We start from the raw sequence: 16,968 nt of genomic DNA on the forward strand, positions 1-16,968 counted from the left end.
ACTTAAAACATTAATTGCCACTTTGGCGCTTGTCAAATATATTTTAAAATCCACTTGCTCAAATAGACACCGCGAAAAGTTGCTTATCCCCTCACAGGCACTGATGCTTTATTTCAGTCCACTTAATCAATATATCATTGAAATTATTAAAATATGTTACACAGATATCATATACATTCATGTACAATAAACAGAACAATCTTATTCTTCATTATTTGTGCAGTGAAAGTCACAGTCAGATATTCAGTCAAAAACACTTTACTACACGTCATTTTCACTTTTTTCAAAGACAGCAGAAGTCAGTCTGGATCCGTAACTAAATATAGAAGATACATACAAATATTGCTGAATTACACCAATTATGAGTGACTACGAGTGATTTCATGTTCCATTTCTGATGCACTGGAACAGGGTGAATTATAATATTTTTGCAGCTGAAATATCTTTAACTATCTGCCACTACAAATCTCTGTAAGCTCTTAAGTAACTCCTAAATTTTGGATTAGTCCTCCTTAGACATAGGAATGCAACACAACATTCAGAGTTTTCATATCTGTGGGATTTCAGTGTCATTTTCTCCAGGTACAAGAGTGCTGTCAAACGTTTGCAGGGATGGTTTGGTCTTCACTCTATTAAGGGCATACATACTATTCTTGTTCTCCGCTGCTCCATCACAATTAACGCTGATTCTCAGACTATTTTAACATTCAATTCTTGACTCACAAACAGAAGGAAAGGCCTCATCTGTATTTATAAACTGGTTTAGTAATTGTAGATTGCAAGTTTTTTTTCTCAAGCACCCCCCAGATTTATTACAGTACACGAACATCTGAAATTCAAACAAGCTGATGGATGCTCAGGTCTGATAAAAGATTGAAATGCGAGAGAACTGTAAACCTCACAAAGTCACATTTGTATTTATTGCTATCACAGTTTATCAGTGTTCACTTTGCCTGTCTCGCTCACAAGTTCAGTCACCAGTTAATAATATCTCGGACATGACCCCACAGCTTGGTGATCCACAGGTTAACGCCAAGCTCTGTTAAGTACTGAAGCTCCGGCATCAACATTTTACGACACAATTTGCGATGGGCCTTGTCAATATTCTTCTTCAGGTTATAACCCATGATGGACTTTTCTCCGATGGGCTGCCAGGGCTGCATGGCGGTCTCCTGGATGCTGCCAGCTTCCACTGCCTGACCCCCTTCAATGCAGATAGCTGCCATCTCTGCGTTCCTCCTCCTGAGCTCTGCCACATCCTCAGCCATGCGCTGCCGTCCATACACGTCCACTTTTTTCCAGAAGGTCTGGTTGAAATGCTGATATAGCCTCCAGTCGAGAGCATTCCACTCAAGGGCCTTGGTCCTCAGCTCTGGAGTAAGTTTAGACACAGTAGATCCCTTGCGGGCATTGAGCTTGAAAAAAAGCAGATCCTCCATCTCCCAACAGAGGGCGTCCTTGAGCAGTATGAGAGATTCCTCAAAGTGTTCTACCAACATGACCAGCTGAAACTGTTCAGAGATGGATTTGATTCCCTCCTCCACCCGCGGGTCATCCAGCTCCAGAGTGTTGGCCTGTCCAAAGTCAAAGAACAGCAGATTCTTGAGGTAGAAAGAGTTGAACCCCTCTGGATCAAAGTAGCCATGGGGGTCATGGAGAAACTCAGTCAGCTTGTCATCCCCTGGAACCTTCCAGGTGAAAGGCACCAGCCGCCCAAAGTAGTGGAAAGATGACTCAAAGAGCTCTGCAGGGTCTCGTAAAATAGTGATGTAGGAGGTGTCCTGGGGGAGCAGCTTGGTCACTTCAGGTGCATTAAAACGCATGTGATTACAAATAATGTTGAAGCACATTCCAGGTCTGTAGTCTTTAACATGGGAACGCTGGAAAGGAGAAGGATAGAAGAAGTCATTCCTGCTGTCAGGGAAGGCAAATTTGAGCTGGTGTTTCTCCCCGAAGCGGAAGAGGATGTTGAGGAAGGTGCTACTGGCTGTTTTGTGGGTCTTCATGAACATAATGTCCACTTTAGGAGAGCAGGTCTGGCCAGAGCTTTGTTGTGAGCCATTTGTAGCTGATTTGGTGTGGAGCTGGGACGGACGGTGAGCGCAGGAGTACGGCACTGGCACTCTACGGAGAAAAATGATACAATCCTCAACAAAATGATATTATATCATTCATAAAACAGGTCTACAACTCTTACCCAATCATTTCAATACACATATCCTGCGTTAAATGTGCAACTCATGTAAAAGCAGGTATGATTTAGCAGCAAAATGTACCTCATCCAACAAAAGTAACACTGCTCTGGCATTAGAAATAAAATAATACAACTATAATAAACTATAATTTCAGCAGATTGTCAATTTTTGTGGTAAATACAAATAAAAGTCCTGCACTCCTATATTTTTTCTTAACTTGTTGCAAAATTATTTGCAGGAAAATGTGCCAACACGCTACCGTCACAAAATACCACGCATTAAGTTGTATTTTAATTTATAGTTATTATACAAACTGCAATTAAATCTATAAGTGTAAAGTTGCAAACTAAAGCAAGTAAAGTAGCTTTTTCACATTAAGCATAGTACTTGTCAAAATGTCCACAGCAGTAATCTAGTTGGGACATATTTATCAGGCCTTGCTCTTATCAATGTCATCATTCAGGTTAAGAAAAAGTTTATATTTCCATAACTATAATTACTGCAAAATAAGGTCAAATGTATGGTGTGTATTTTAACTTAAAAATGTCAAGTAAAGCATATTAACATGCTGCCATCAATTTTTGTGTGCAGCAGTTTGCTGAATCTTACTCAGGCAGGCTGAAGTCGGCCTGTGGAGAAGAGAGGCAGTAGAGCAGGATTATGCAGCTGGTCAGGAGGACACCCAGGACCAGACTCTTGCACGTGGACCTCCACTGCCTCCCTGTCTTGCCAGTCATGGTCCAGCAGAGTCAAGGATTACCTTGAGGGAAAACAACAACAACAACAACAAAAAACACCTTGCCATCATCCATCTATTCACTATACTGCTTATCTGTTAAGGGTCACTGGGGGCTGGATCCTATCCCAGCTAAGGTGGGGTTCACCCTGGACGGGTCGCCAGTCCATTTCAGGGCCATCAGGAGCAATTAGGGGCTCAGTATCTCGCTCAAGGATACTTTGACATGGTCACCAGGGGGTAGTGAGGATCAAACCAGCGACCCTTTGGTTGCTAGAAGGCCCCCCCCCCCCTCAAGAATATTAAACTACAGAGGCACAATCTGTCTGTATTTGACTCTTCAGCTGACCTCTTTTCATCTGCCCCCCCACCTCATTAACATATTAAAGAAAGTGTATTGTGAGCTGCAAAATGGCCAACCCTGTGTTTGTCACCTGTCCTATAAAATAAATTATGCATTCCTGTGGAAAGTGATATTGCAGCAGCACTGGCTGACATCATGTGATGACTGCTTCAGACGTCAGCTTCAGAATGTTGAAACGCAACATTTTTTGAAATCCACATTTCCAGATAGCGGTTGTGCAAAATGTAACAGCATTAATGCAACAGCAAGTCAAAGGCCGTTGCCTGTTAAGCCCCAGACAACCAGGTCTGCATCCCGTCATCCTCATCCAGTTTTCACTGAATAAAATTCTGAGCATTTTCGTCAAAGAAACCAGCTGCTTGAAAATGTTTTGAATGAATGAAACCAGTCCTGTGGTGAGACTGGCGTTGTCGTCATGGATTTTGAGGCAGCTGATTTTGATTGTTTTGTTGTTTTTTTTTACTTGAAATTCATATTAGTTTTGCCCAAATCTTAGTTATTTCATTATTGTTAATTAAATAATAAAATGTGTTTGATTTTGTCCACAGGAGTACACACAGCACACAACTGAGCATCAGAGATGCTGCTTGGCATCCAGGGAAGGTCAGACCAGTACACTTCCATTCCCATTCACACCCATACGCGTATCTTTATTCTTTAAATATAACCATGCTACTATTTGAGGACATGAGAATTCAGGTATTAACTGAGTCCTTTTTTTTTTGTATTTTATATGATTCAGTGCTTCAGGCAACTTCATACGTTCATTAGTTCCTTAGGTCCGGTTCACTTTAGCACCCGACAGACCAGAGTATAAAAAGGATGCACGCTGAATCGAAAGCAGCTTTTTAACTTGTGAGCATCCGGATATTTCATCTTTTCTGGCTGTTCTGAGATTTGGGTTTTTTTTTGTGTTGATTATTCATCATTACATGCAGTCCAGCTCAGAGTTACAGGTGGAGGTTTTCTACTGGTACTGCTCTACGAGCTTTGGTGCCCTGAACGGCACAGTTCCCATTTAGGTTCAGTCTCTCTCGGTATCATTGTGCAAACATTCCTCTCTAAACAGAGTTACAAGGGTTACAGCGGTACGAGTGAGCTTTTTCTCAGCTGTCAGAGGCCATTTAGTAGGTAAAGAGAAGGAGAGGAGACGTTTGTGGCCAGTTTAGCCTGAGGGAAATAAATATGGCAGTTTTATCATCATAATTTAATTTTTGCAAACCTTATAAAGCTTGTTGGTCATCTCAAAACCAACCACAATGGTTGTCCTCGTACACCACGTCAAAGGAGTCATTATCTTAAAATGTTATCTCACCAGTTTGGGTTTAGCCTGGAGATATTTATCTTGTGCTTTGTATGGTTGCAGACTAAACTGTTGTACTGTTTTACAAGTAAACAATAAAAAAAACAACAACAACCTTACATGACAGTTTCTATGTGAATATTTCCCTGTTGGTGTGAAGTATTTTACTTTTTTATCTAAATGTAATAATGATTCTTACCTTCATGCAGAAATCGTGAGAGAAAATAAGAGTTTCTTATCCAGCAGCATAGTCTTCAGCCCTCCAGAAAGAAGGGACTGACACAAGTTGATCTCTGTCCTACGGATCTTCAGTCTGATGTGAACATGCACATGGTGTCATAGAGCCAGTATAGTCCTGCACTGCTCTCATCACATGTCGAGTGTTCCAGTGCTCACTCATTTACAGGCTGCTGCTCGTCTCCCGTTTCTCTCTGCCTCTGCATGCACACCTGATGCCTCGGGCTGCCTCCCCCTTAACTCTCAATTCCAAAATTGATCTTGCTGAATGAAGCACTGCAGGGAGGCTCATCTAGCTACCTGTGACATCAGGGTCTCTGTCAGGGGACATGCACTTGTCAGGGAGAGTAAAAGAGAACGGGAGGGGGAGAGAGAGAGGGAGAGAGCGAGTGAGAGAGAGCGAGAGTATAGTCCCTTTTCTGTGTCTACATACAGAAGCCTATTGAAAGCAGACGCTAGAATCTGAGCTGCAAGCTGATAGGAGGAGTGGACAACAGCGTAGAAAGAACAAATGCAGAAAGCCAATGAACAAAGGCTGCAATTGTACCACTTGATCAAAACGTCTCTGTCTGTGCTGTTTGAAATGCTTATTTGGAGAGCTGAGACCGTACATGCAATATGAGGAGACACACACAGGAGAGCGTCTACATTCTGGACCACAGATGAAACAAATAAACCCAGACTGCCTACAGACAGACATCCTAACAGTCCAGACAGTAAAATCGGCTACATTTTTAATTTTTGTCTAAATATGATTATTTCCACCTCCAGCAATATCACATCCATTCAAGTATTTATTCTCGTCAGTATCTTCAACTTGCACAACTACAGCCAACACAATCTACTGAACTACAGTGTAGTTGTTTCAACAGAGCGTGAAATGAACTTCCAACCATGACTGATGAGTCTATTTGATCGTGTGTGCCAGGGTGAAGCAATGTGCCCTCACACCGCCTCAACCAGTAGTGTGTGTGAGCTCCATCTCTCGCTCTCAACACTATAGGCCAGACTGCTAGAAAGCACACTGACACGCTGCTGCTCATCCCACACTCGTCACGCCCGGGAACCACAATGCTGCTTTTGTTGAGTAGGGCGTGACTTTTCCTACGGGCGCTCAGAGTGCCAGGCTGAGACTCGAACTGGGTGGGCATGCGTGGAATGCAGATGAGGGTGAAAGGGGAGGGGTGTAAGGGGACAGGGAGTGCCACCGACTGAATGAAGAGATTGAAGAGCGCGGGTAATGATTGGCCTGGCCTTTGGCCCGCCGACATCACACCGGTATCGCCTTCGTCATCAACACCCTCGACCCTCGTGTGGACCAATCACAGCGCCATCGCCTTCGTCATCTACACCCTCGACCCTCGTGTGGACCAATCACAGCGCCATCGCCTTCGTCATCTACACCCTCGACCCTCGTGTGGACCAATCACAGCGCTATCGCCTTCGTCATCTACACCCTCGACCCTCGTGTGGACCAATAAGCCAAGACGCCTCACCAACAGCAAACAGGGTGACCTCAGCTGCTGTACTGAGATGACTAGCTAGCTCAAGCTTCCAACCTTTGGGCGTTTCTTCTGATTTGGCAAGCTAGGAGAAGGAACATCTGATAATCTCAAACACGTCATCCAGTGGAAATGTGTGAAGAAACGAACAGCTACGACCTTCTGTTATATTTAATAGCAAAATCACACATAGCAGGATTCATAGATTTTCCTTTCACGTTAAAAATACAGACCATCTCGAGTACAGATTTTAAAACAAGGAGGAGAAAAAAAGTTATATTAGAAGAGTAAAGTGAAGTCATCAATAATTACAGGTATCACATCCCACGTATGGATGTCCAGCTGAAATAATGCAGATGTTAATGCACCTGCATGCATGTGCTGGCTCACACGGCTGTGAAAAAGCCTGTGATCGCCCTACTGAAGTTAAATACACAATCTGAAGAGTCAGACGAGTTATTTTCTGGCCTTTTTCTTCGTTGGCTTCTTGGCGTCGTCATAAGCCTTCCTCTTTGCAGCCAGTTTGTTGGCCTGCGAGAGAAGAACAAAGAGCTTCATGAGCAGATGCAGAACACCAGTCACAGAGGTGTTTCTGAGGTCAGTGAGCCCACCGCTCGGTCGGTCACATTCTCTAGGCAACAACTGCATAACTTCCAACAATTCTTGAGATAAGATGCCAGACAATGAAATGTATGTTAAAAATGTGAGACTTATCAGTGTGGCTGTTGGCTGCACAAACATTCTTATCTACACGTGAATCCAAGTTTGATCGATAATGAAACGCATCAGACCTCACGGACTTTCCTCTTCTTTCCAAACATGATTTTGTCATAGAGGTATTTCTCCTTTTTCTTCATCATCATGATGGCCAGGCGCTTCTCCTCCGCTTTCTCCTCCTGCTCCAAACGTGCTGGATTATCCACCTTCAGTTTTCCAGGCGTCACCTTGACTTGAAGAGACTAAAATGGAAAAAATAAAAGAAGTAGGTACATTTTTAAGTGGTTTTAAAACAAGAGGTGAGACATGGTGAGGAAAATCAGACATCACCAACTTTGCCCTGAGATCTTTGCTCCTCCATTTTCTTAAGATTCTTCTCGTCCACCTCTTCATCCTCATCTTCCTCATCTTCATTTTCTTCCTCCTCTTCGTCTTCGTCCTCCTCCTCTTCTTCTTCGTCTTGGACTGTGACAAGAGAAAAACATGAAAATCATGTTCATGGTGTCTGAATAAACCTACATACTGTATTTCTAACGAACCATCGTATTTCTATTAACAGATCTACATTTAAGAAGAAAACAAGAGACGGATTAGAAATCGCACAGCAGACTAGCAATTATGGGGCAATCACTCTGAATCTAAAATCAATTGAACTTAAGGTTAAGTTGAGTTCGTAATAGGGATTATTTGTTTGGAAATACTTCGTTCAAAAACGAAACGTAGTTCATAATACCTACTGCAAGAGACAGACGACAAGACAGACAAAATGCCTCCTACAGCACTACACTGACTACAAAAGAACATGAATTGTTCAGCAATAAAACCCTAGAAGGACCTTTTGGGGACTCCAAACAATGCGGTAATATCATACCAGGCTTTTCTCCGCGCTGCAAGGCCATGATCTTCAGTTTCTCTGGGGGCACGTAGTCTCCCTCCTTCTCCTCCACGAACGGGGAGAGGTGAGGTGGTAGAGTGACTCCCAGGAAGTAGTCCTCCACAGGCAAGACGAGTTTGGCATTGACACAATCATACACCCACTGCGGCTGGATGTAGTACCTGAAACCCATTGTGTCATAGTAAAGCTATTAAATACCATCTCATGATGCATGATTATTACCTGCTCCTTGGTAAAAAGAGAACGTTGGCACAATGATGGAAGTTATGTGATTCTCATGTGAAAATAGAGAGCCAACGACAAGTCAATCAAACACAATAAGACGAGTGTTGCTTAGAAGAAAGAGCGGAAAGAGACCAGTGAGTGAAGGCACTGACGGGGAAGAGATAAAGGTACGAAAAGAGGAGAGCACCACAAGTTAGATGTCCATTTAACAGACACAAGGAACATTCCATCTCAAAGTCAGCGTCAATCATTTACCTGTTGATATACTGTTTGTTGACGGTGGGTCTGTCGACAATATGATGCGTGATCGTTAGATCCGTCACATCGTATGTACTACCAATGCAAACAGACTTGTCCCATGACACTTGGCCACCAAAACACCTGAAACGATGCAGCGTAGGATACCAAGAGAGAAACACGTTGGTTTTTTGGGGTGTTTGTACACTTTGACTGAGTTGGGTTTCACAGCACCTGCTCTCACTCACCTGATGACAAAAGCCAGCGACTCTCTGGGCACTTCTCTGTTGAGGAAGAACTTGAGCCCATCAAATATCTTTTTTTGGGCTTCTTGCTGTTGCTGTTCCTTTTCCCTGGCTTCCATCTTTTCCATGTCCTCCTGAAGCGAAGTAAAGAAGATGTGTAACACTGGGAGGGCCTGACCCTTACAACAAGGTTTATGGTAGAGAACCTCTCAACAGCTCTGAAGAACCAACCAGGGTGACAGACACCTCAACCTTGGCAACCAAACACAGGACAGTAGTTCACAGCCGCACGCCTCCAAAAGCTTTGACTCATTTGACAGACGTGAAATACCAGCTCTGCCCTCCGAGACCAATAACTTCATCAGCTGTTGTTTTTATTCATTTTGAAAGGGACATCTCTCAGCAAAATTACAGTATGGTGTTGGACAACGTATGTCTGTATGTTTGATGACGACGTTGGCGAGTATTCTTTGATTGTGTTACATGTGTGTCAGCACCAGATAATGAGATTTGACTTTTCTTACCCCTTCAACAGGGAACTGGTCCAGTTGGGCCTCTTCTTCCTCAGCTGTAGAAACCACTCGGGCCAGACTGGCACTCAAGGCTGACAGTTTCTGCACAAGAAAAAAAAAAGAACAATTGGGTTTAAAAAAAAAAAAAAAATCATTTGCATGCAAACTCTCATTACAAGGTAACGTAATTTCTAATCGTGATCATGACCGGGGGGGGTACTGTCCAGCTCATCAGCACCGCAGAGGCCTGCACCTACTAACAGAGAGTTCTCTGGCAAAAAGGTTTGTAGTGCAGCATCATCTGCCCATGCTCATTCAACAAAACAAACAACCACATGAATATCAAATGCATAACAGCGGTAGATACTTCACACAAACAAGGTAAAGCCACTGTCTGCAAGGCAATCATTAGGACCTGTGCTGATGAGAGCTGCAACATTTCCCCAAACAAAACTGCTGTCTATAGCATCTAATATGTCTTCCAACTCTTTGGTCCATCACTCAAAAGACAATTCTGACCTCTAAGTAGCTTTCTGAATTCATGGCATAGTCTTCCTCATCCTCCTCCTTCAGCTCCAGGTCTGCTTTACTGTCCAGCTGCAAAACAAATGGCGTTAACACATCCACCGGGTGAGCAAATACTCAAAAACCACCGTCACAATCATGAAGAGCTATGGTGGTTTGCACTTTTTATCTTTAAATAAGCTGAGCGTGACTAAGATGGGGTTTTTTCCCCTGTAGGTCAGATATTCACAGCCATGGAAATTCCGATGATGAGCATCCACTTTCACTGAGGTGATACAAGGATCATTGCTTACAATATCACTTTTGTCCCCATCAACCACTGCTGGTTTAACAGAGAAAAAGAGAGATGGAGAGTCACAGCCGTACCTTTGGTGGGTAAAGCAGATTGAGGGAATGGTAGAGTTTGAAGTTGACGAATCCCAGTAGAGTCGTGTAGAACTCTGTGAAAGTTGCCATTACTCTGTAGTCAACATCTGTAGGGTGCTGGAGGGGCAAAAACAGTTGTTCCAAGATTCAGTGATAAAAAACAAAACAAATATGAGTGCAAAACATTTTTTGTCATTTGTAGTTCCTGGAGCACTGAACAACTTTGAGCTCTATCTGCATTGACGTTGACCCCGTCCACCATCAACAAGCCTGTACATGAGAGCAAAACTGTCAAGTGCCTGGGGAGGGGAGTCAACTGCTGACACAGTTGTGCCATCCTTCAGTGGACTCAAAAAAACATGACCTGACAGATTTCTATGAGGGTTTCCTCTGCACTTACATCATGGGAGAACTGATACGGCACCAGCCACGTAAGGAGCTGTCCCATCACCTCAGCTTGATAATATATTCCCTTGATGGAGATAAACACCTGTTAGGAAGAGAGGAGTGATTAGCGCATTGCTGCCCAGAGGCCACTGAACTCACAATGTGCTCTATAAATACAGTTGGATTCAGTGTCAATACCCCCCCCCACACACACTTACTTCTAATTTATACAGCATAAACCACAAAAAGAGCAACTTGCTGAACAGCAGGAAGGTGTATTTAGCAACAGTGATATTGTGCTGTAACCTGAAAGAGTTCTCTACATTAGCTTGCAATATGAAGGGATATATTAACTTATTTTCTATCTATTTTAGCCAACCTAATAGCTAGTTAAGACTAGTTCAAGTGAAAGACAGTACTTATAGCCTGGCACCGGCACCTTTCTAAGAGAACGGCATGTGATCACGTAGTTCATCCACTCAACGGTGAGGCGTCTGCACAGCTGGATGGTCTGCACGTGGCATTTTCCCGTTCGGGCGAAGGTGGAGAAGAGGAAGCACATGCAGAGAGCATCCTCTGTATCACGGAGGGCATCAATGAAGGTTGGGTATCTGTCACATAACAAAAGGCAACATAGCTGGATGCAGTGGGCCAAATATTACATGTTACCTTAGAAGAACAAATTAAACACGTTAAAGTGTTGCCCCCCCCCCCCATACTGACATGCTTCTATACTGCAGCTGTTACTGATTTATCATAATTTCATAAAGCACAACTGTAGCTGAAGAATGCACTCTATTTCTGAGACTAAACATGACAACTCACCTCTCTTTTACAATGTGGTCCAATTTATAGGTCGGCTTGTTCTCCTTCAATCTCTCCACTGCAGACCATTCTGTTTTTCCATAGGCCTTCTTCAGTTTGCGTACAAATACCTTTTCAAATTTAAAAAAAAGAGATGATTTGCACCATTGTAGAAGAAGCAAAGAATTTCAAATAACAAAAATACTATGTTTGAAAAAAAGGGGAAAAATCTTATTGTCACTCACAAACACACCAGCCCACTGATTTCTTTTGAGCTAAATTTGGTTGTCTGTCAAATATTTCATTTGTGTTAAAAATGCTTTTATATTCTTTTATAATCAAGTAATTTAAGGATTAAGTTTATCAAGGACATCAAGTTCAATAAACTTATTTCTAACTTTTACAAAATAAATGTCTTTGAGTCTGTCTTTACATTGTAAATAAACCTGAGAAATTGAACAAGACAATGGAGAGAAGGAGTCTTCTTTCTACTGTTAAACTCATAAAATCAACTCTGTTTTCAAAAAACTTCACACTTTACTTCAAGCATGGGCTCCTCACATACCTTGTACTCTCTGAACTTTCCAACAATGGGCTCATGCAGCAAAAAGCGAATGTCTTTGAGCAGGTAGAAGGTCCTCGGGGCCGTGGAGCCCTTATTCACCTTCTTCTTGTGTTTGGGCTCATGAGGGTAGATGCCCTTTAGGATACAAAGCCGCCTGAGGAAACACACAGATGAACATAAGCACTTCTCAGTTACTCAGCAGACTCTATCTTTACACTTGGTAGTCTTGATATGGATCAGCATCAAACAACAGTTCTAACCCTGCTACAACCAAACTGTGACGTCAAGAATGACTTGATTTGCTCCCCCACTTCAATCACTAGCAAAAAAGAATATATATATATCACTGATTGATTATAATTATGTAAGCAGGGTTCCCTGACATTCTGACATTGAGGACGCAAACTTGAGTGTAACCCGCAAGCATACAATGCAGACACAGATGAACATACGAGTTTAGCTGTGTACCTGAAGTCCGGCAGGCTCAGCTGTAACTTCTTGCGAGCTTTGTTTCTGGTGATGTAGTTGGTGGCAGAGCCCCTCTCAAACTGAAAATCAAGTATATCGAATCAGAATAAACCCTTGCAAACCATATGGCTTTACTTCATGTCGAAGTTGTCTCGATATTGTGACTTCAATTCTTTTAATCGTTGCAAACAGATACCACCGATGAAGAAAAACAAACTGTTAGCTAAATTAGCTAGCTAGCTCCCGGGTTGCTAACAGCGTAACATGGCTGACATTACTCACACAACTCTTACCTTTTTCTTTTGAAGGCCCCCCATTTATAAAAAGTGTACAACGCCCCGAACAGTTTAAAAAAAACAACAACAACGTTGATCTGTCTTTAAAGTGTGTGGTTAACAGATGTACACAAATCTCACAAACATGACACGCAGCCGACGCACGTGTGATTTGACATGCGCGGAGGGGATTTGAGTGAGTGTTGTCAGGACCCAGAGCTGAGGAGGCCCGTTTGTCTGCCTGATTAAAAAGATCTTAAATATGAAAACAAAGTTTATTTGATCTCTGACAGGCTTTTGTTTTTATAGAAACAACCGCGTTTATCTTTTACTTTTCAGATTCAGAAATACAATTACACAGTACAGTGCCAGTAACAAAATAAACCAATTAATAATGAAAATAGAATAATTAAGATAAAAATTAAATACTATGTCACACTGTTGTGATACTAAGAGAGGGAACAGTAAATAATTTAAACCAAATCAAAAATAAAATAAACCCATTGACGAGTTTTTCTTAATCTATTATTTAATTATAATTTCTATGTGAGGGAAAGGTTAAATCTGATCCAGCAATTTGTTAAAAAGCTGCATATACGTCATCAACCAGCCCCGCCCCCTTCTACAATAGTTGAGGTGATGCTGGAGAGAGGGCCAGACTGGAGCTGAGCAAGGAGGGACGAAAGAGAAATAGAAATCTGGATCTAGTTAAACAGACATCAAGAAATTAGACACTAGACGGTGTCCTGACTGGACCCCAGGAATCTCACATTATGTGTGGCACATGTCATACATTTATCATGAGCTTTCATGAGTTTCTTAAAGCCTATTTTCTTGGTTTCTTGGACTATGAGACCCCTAAGGTGATGGTGGTTAAAAACAGAACTCTTGGGGTCATTTACAGGGGAGTTCAGTTTCTTGTCATCACCTACTTCATCTGGTAAGCTTCATGTTTATTCATTCATGTTGCATGCGTAATAAAAAATAATCATCTATGAAATGCAGAGATACTCAAAAAGTTCATTTTGGTGATTTTGCCTGGTCTTTTGTTGTTGGAGCTAACATTTGTTGGTTTGATGTCTTACAGATAAAAAAAAAATTATGATATATGTGTCAAAACACAGGTTAAGAAAGAGAACACTTTTTGAAAATTCTTACTATTTAGCCGTAAAATTGACTTATTTTGAGAAGAAATGTTTCCCATTTGGAGTTAACATTAAGGCAACGACTGAAAAGCATAAATGATTAAAATGGAACCAATATATCCGGCTGAGTGAGCCCATCATCTCGACAAGGACTCGCTCTGAGGGAAGCAGTTTCCTTGGATTCTGATTTTTGAGGATCTTATTACTAAATCTCAACATTTTTAATGATGTGAATAATGATGATGATGATGATGATGATGATGATGATAATGTCGTGAAATGCATCATCTTTTTCCAGCTACAGTCAAGATGTGTTAGCGTTCCAATGTGATCTGGTATTTAAAATCTTGTCATGAAAAGAAAATATGCTATAACTCTGATGGATCGTTCAATCATCCTGAAGGTATGTCTTCATCAGTCAGAAAGCCTACCAAGAGAGTGAAACCCGTCCAGAGAGCTCAGTTTACACTCTGATGAAAGGCTCAGCAGCTCATGGGGATCAAGTCTTGGACACAGTGGAATATGTTCGACCCTCAGAGGTGAGCTCAGAGGAAATGCTGTACCTGGAAAGTGTGACATCATTTTGTCTTTACATGAGAGTAAACGCTTCTGACCAGTAGTCATTTTGTTGCATTTCCTTCACATAGGGTGGTGATGTCATTAGCACAATATTGAGACAAGAAGTGACGTACGACCAGAGGCAAGGAACCTGTGCTGAGGTGGGTGGCCTGAGCAGTTAGAATGCAACAAAAGTCAATGTCACGTTCTTAACACAGACTTTGAGTTCCTGTCTTATTTTATTGTAGTATTTCCATGTTGCCAATGCCAACTGTACAAAAGACTCGGACTGTGTCATGGGAGAGCTTGACTTCAACGGCCATGGTACTGGTTTTACTTCTCACAAAATGTATGCTCAGTTGGTCTTTACATGCCATAGGTTTTCCTGTGTTCTTTATCACAGGTAGGAGGACTGGCAGATGTGTTCAATACTACAACTACACCTTTAAAACCTGTGAGATCCAAACATGGTGTCCTATTGAAGAGTATGCAGTAGTGCGGTAAGTTGCTGCCAAGCTCAAGTACACATACATACACACAGAGGCCAAAGTTTCTTTCTTTCTTTCTTTATTCTGTCTTCAACAGAATGGCACCTTTAGTGGAGGCCATCAACTTTACGGTGTTCATCAGGAACTCTATCTTCTTTCCCAAATTTGGAGTGCAGAGGTAGAGTACACACACACACACACACACACAGGGACACACACACTTACCTCCTCTCATCTTTGGCAGGGGAAATATTAAAGATGCTTCCAACAAGCGTAAGATGCATAAATACATCAGTAAATGTCATTATGATGAGGAGAAAGAGCCCTACTGTCCAAACTTCCGCCTGGGCTTCATCGCTGATCAAGCCAGGGAGAACTTCAGTGAGCTCTGTAAGACGGTCAGTATCTGCTGCCATGTTCATTCTGGAAGAGTTCAGCTTTCAAAAAGGTTTACACAGCTGAACGGAAGTGAACACTTTGGATTTTTAACAACCTGTCGTATCGATGTTATTGTGTGATAACAAATACTGTATTATTTTTTTCAGGGAGGTGTGATTGGGGTTTTTATCAACTGGAAGTGTGACCTGGACCTGGATCCTTCACGCTGTAAACCCACATATTCCTTTCGACGTCTTGACCTGAGAAAGGATCAGGCCAACTCGGGTTACTATTACAGGTGCATTTTAATATGAAAGAGTACATTTTATGTTTAGGCTTTTAGACTGTGGCTCATCTTAGTCTTTACTTTCATGATTTCTGTTGTTAAGGTTTGCGAAATATTATGACAAGGATGGGATAGAGTCCCGGACTCTTATCAAGGCTTACGGCATCCGCCTGGATGTCATAGTCCATGGATATGTAAGAAGACACTCCATCATCACTGCAGTTTTTTGGCTCACTGTGGTGACTGTCAGGATGATGTTTTAATGTCATTTCCAGGCAGGTAAATTCAGTCCCATCCCAACTATCATCAGCACAGTGACCGCAATGACCTCAGTTGGGATTGTGAGTTTTTTCTTCAGTCCCTATTTGTCTGGTGAAATGGCAGCCGAAACACTTTCCACCTCAAACTGATTTCTGTTTTCCATCTCTCCATTAGTGCACCATTATCTGCGATTGGATCATGCTGACGTTTATAGACAAGAATGAAATCTACAGTGAAAGAAAGTTTGACGAAGTGAGTAGAGAGCGTAATTTATCCGACCAATAAAACCATCATCTACCATTTTAAATGACGCAATAAAGAGCGTCAAAGGTTCAAGATTATTTTCTGTGTATTTCCAAGAACAAGTGCAATCTATACAAAGCATATTATCACTTAATGTTGTGCCCTCCAGCCACTGCTCCCAAAATAAAAGTGCCAGTGCTGTGCTACCCCTTCGATCCCCCGAGGTGGTTTGAGTATACAACTTCTGGCTGAGATAGTTTAAATAAAACAACAAAAAAAACATTGATTTTAATCATACAATGCAGGACAAAGTCATGAGCCAAGAACCATCACTTTATTATTTGGAATGTAATTAATTAATGTTATGTGGATATTAATAGCCCTTTCCCAACAGCAGACATTATGGCATGGAGTCCCAGGTAAACAAAGGCTCTCTGGTTTCCTGAAAAATGTCTATTATTGCTGTCAGTTCAATCCCCATTATGTGACAGTTACCTTTGCTTACTATCTTTGTGTCCATTATAAAAACAAAGGTCATCTCTCCACACTGGCAGTTTGCCGCTGTTAATGAGTCTCACTCTCCCGTGTTACCCAGATCTAAAACATTAAAAAATGTCCTCCACAGGTGATCAAAGAGTCAACGGTAGCCATCAGCACAGAACTCAGCTCCATCTACAGCTTCAGCTCAAACCAGTCAGACCTATCAGATGGCGTGGCGCTGTGACCGGTGGCCTCGGGGACTGTTAACAAATGTGCAGACTCTCTGATATCAGTGGACTGTGGTGGCAACAGCAAATCTGAGTGGTTTCTTGTGGGTTTGCGGCCGCTCGGTGATGGACGGGCTGTTCTAAACTGAAAGAGACAGACAGCTGGAATCCCACAGATTTAGTTGTTTTAAAACTCCCTGAACTGTAAACTGACACGAATACAGATGACACTTTATATTCAATATCATGTAAGGGACCACAGCCCTGTTAAATCTGCAGCTTTACAAATATAAACTGTCACTCGAGTTGAAGAATCTGATGAGTTCATCTTTTGACCCGATGTG

The 16,968-nt window shown here is 42.0% G+C and overlaps 3 protein-coding genes across 3 annotated transcripts; 1 reads left to right on the forward strand and 2 right to left on the reverse strand.

Moving 5' to 3' along the window:
• Positions 1 to 776: 776 nt before the first annotated feature.
• gal3st1a (galactose-3-O-sulfotransferase 1a) lies at positions 777 to 5,592 on the reverse strand. The gene is made up of 3 exons (XM_086206069.1): positions 4,798 to 5,592; positions 2,805 to 2,955; positions 777 to 2,124 (listed from the first exon to the last, which is right to left on the reverse strand). Exons 2-3 carry the CDS (start codon positions 2,930 to 2,932, stop codon positions 975 to 977), a joined length of 1,278 nt encoding a protein of 425 aa, XP_086062195.1. The 5' UTR covers positions 2,933 to 2,955; positions 4,798 to 5,592; the 3' UTR covers positions 777 to 974.
• Positions 5,593 to 6,529: 937 nt separating this feature from the next.
• Positions 6,530 to 12,750, reverse strand: pes1 (pescadillo ribosomal biogenesis factor 1). Its single transcript, XM_086206067.1, has 15 exons — positions 12,577 to 12,750; positions 12,284 to 12,363; positions 11,816 to 11,969; positions 11,272 to 11,381; positions 10,886 to 11,057; positions 10,460 to 10,549; positions 10,060 to 10,176; positions 9,688 to 9,765; positions 9,181 to 9,270; positions 8,660 to 8,790; positions 8,430 to 8,555; positions 7,926 to 8,110; positions 7,389 to 7,519; positions 7,129 to 7,296; positions 6,530 to 6,868 (listed from the first exon to the last, which is right to left on the reverse strand). The coding sequence occupies exons 1-15, from the start codon at positions 12,598 to 12,600 to the stop codon at positions 6,794 to 6,796; spliced, it is 1,731 nt and encodes a 576-aa protein (XP_086062193.1). The 5' UTR covers positions 12,601 to 12,750; the 3' UTR covers positions 6,530 to 6,793.
• Positions 12,751 to 13,204: 454 nt separating this feature from the next.
• Positions 13,205 to 16,657, forward strand: p2rx2 (purinergic receptor P2X, ligand-gated ion channel, 2). The gene is made up of 12 exons (XM_086205288.1): positions 13,205 to 13,498; positions 14,107 to 14,242; positions 14,351 to 14,422; positions 14,510 to 14,585; positions 14,665 to 14,761; positions 14,847 to 14,927; positions 14,994 to 15,147; positions 15,295 to 15,425; positions 15,517 to 15,607; positions 15,689 to 15,754; positions 15,849 to 15,926; positions 16,543 to 16,657. Exons 1-12 carry the CDS (start codon positions 13,332 to 13,334, stop codon positions 16,639 to 16,641), a joined length of 1,248 nt encoding a protein of 415 aa, XP_086061414.1. The 5' UTR covers positions 13,205 to 13,331; the 3' UTR covers positions 16,642 to 16,657.
• The last annotated feature ends 311 nt before the right edge of the window (positions 16,658 to 16,968 follow it).

Source organism: Aulostomus chinensis, chromosome 6 (genome assembly GCF_037954235.1).
Source record: "Aulostomus chinensis isolate RoL2024-O1b breed Wild chromosome 6, RoL_Achi_v1.0, whole genome shotgun sequence".
Lineage (NCBI taxonomy): Eukaryota > Metazoa > Chordata > Actinopteri > Syngnathiformes > Aulostomidae > Aulostomus > Aulostomus chinensis.

Excerpts from the sequence above, each read along its gene's own strand:
- gal3st1a (XM_086206069.1), bottom strand. The coding sequence starts at position 2,932 with ATGACTGGCAAGACAGGGAGGCAGTGGAGGTCCACGTGCAAGAGTCTG. Across the intron at positions 2,125-2,804 it reads GCCGACTTCAGCCTGCCTGA|AGTGCCAGTGCCGTACTCCT; the intron begins GTAAGATTCAGC and ends TTTTCTCCGTAG.
- p2rx2 (XM_086205288.1), top strand. The coding sequence starts at position 13,332 with ATGTGTGGCACATGTCATACATTTATCATGAGCTTTCATGAGTTTCTT. Across the intron at positions 15,148-15,294 it reads TCAGTGAGCTCTGTAAGACG|GGAGGTGTGATTGGGGTTTT; the intron begins GTCAGTATCTGC and ends TATTTTTTTCAG. Across the intron at positions 15,608-15,688 it reads ATGTCATAGTCCATGGATAT|GCAGGTAAATTCAGTCCCAT; the intron begins GTAAGAAGACAC and ends TGTCATTTCCAG.
- pes1 (XM_086206067.1), bottom strand. The coding sequence starts at position 12,600 with ATGGGGGGCCTTCAAAAGAAAAAG. Across the intron at positions 8,556-8,659 it reads TCGCTGGCTTTTGTCATCAG|GTGTTTTGGTGGCCAAGTGT; the intron begins GTGAGTGAGAGC and ends GCATCGTTTCAG. Across the intron at positions 7,520-7,925 it reads GCAGCGCGGAGAAAAGCCTG|TCCAAGACGAAGAAGAAGAG; the intron begins GTATGATATTAC and ends CTCTTGTCACAG.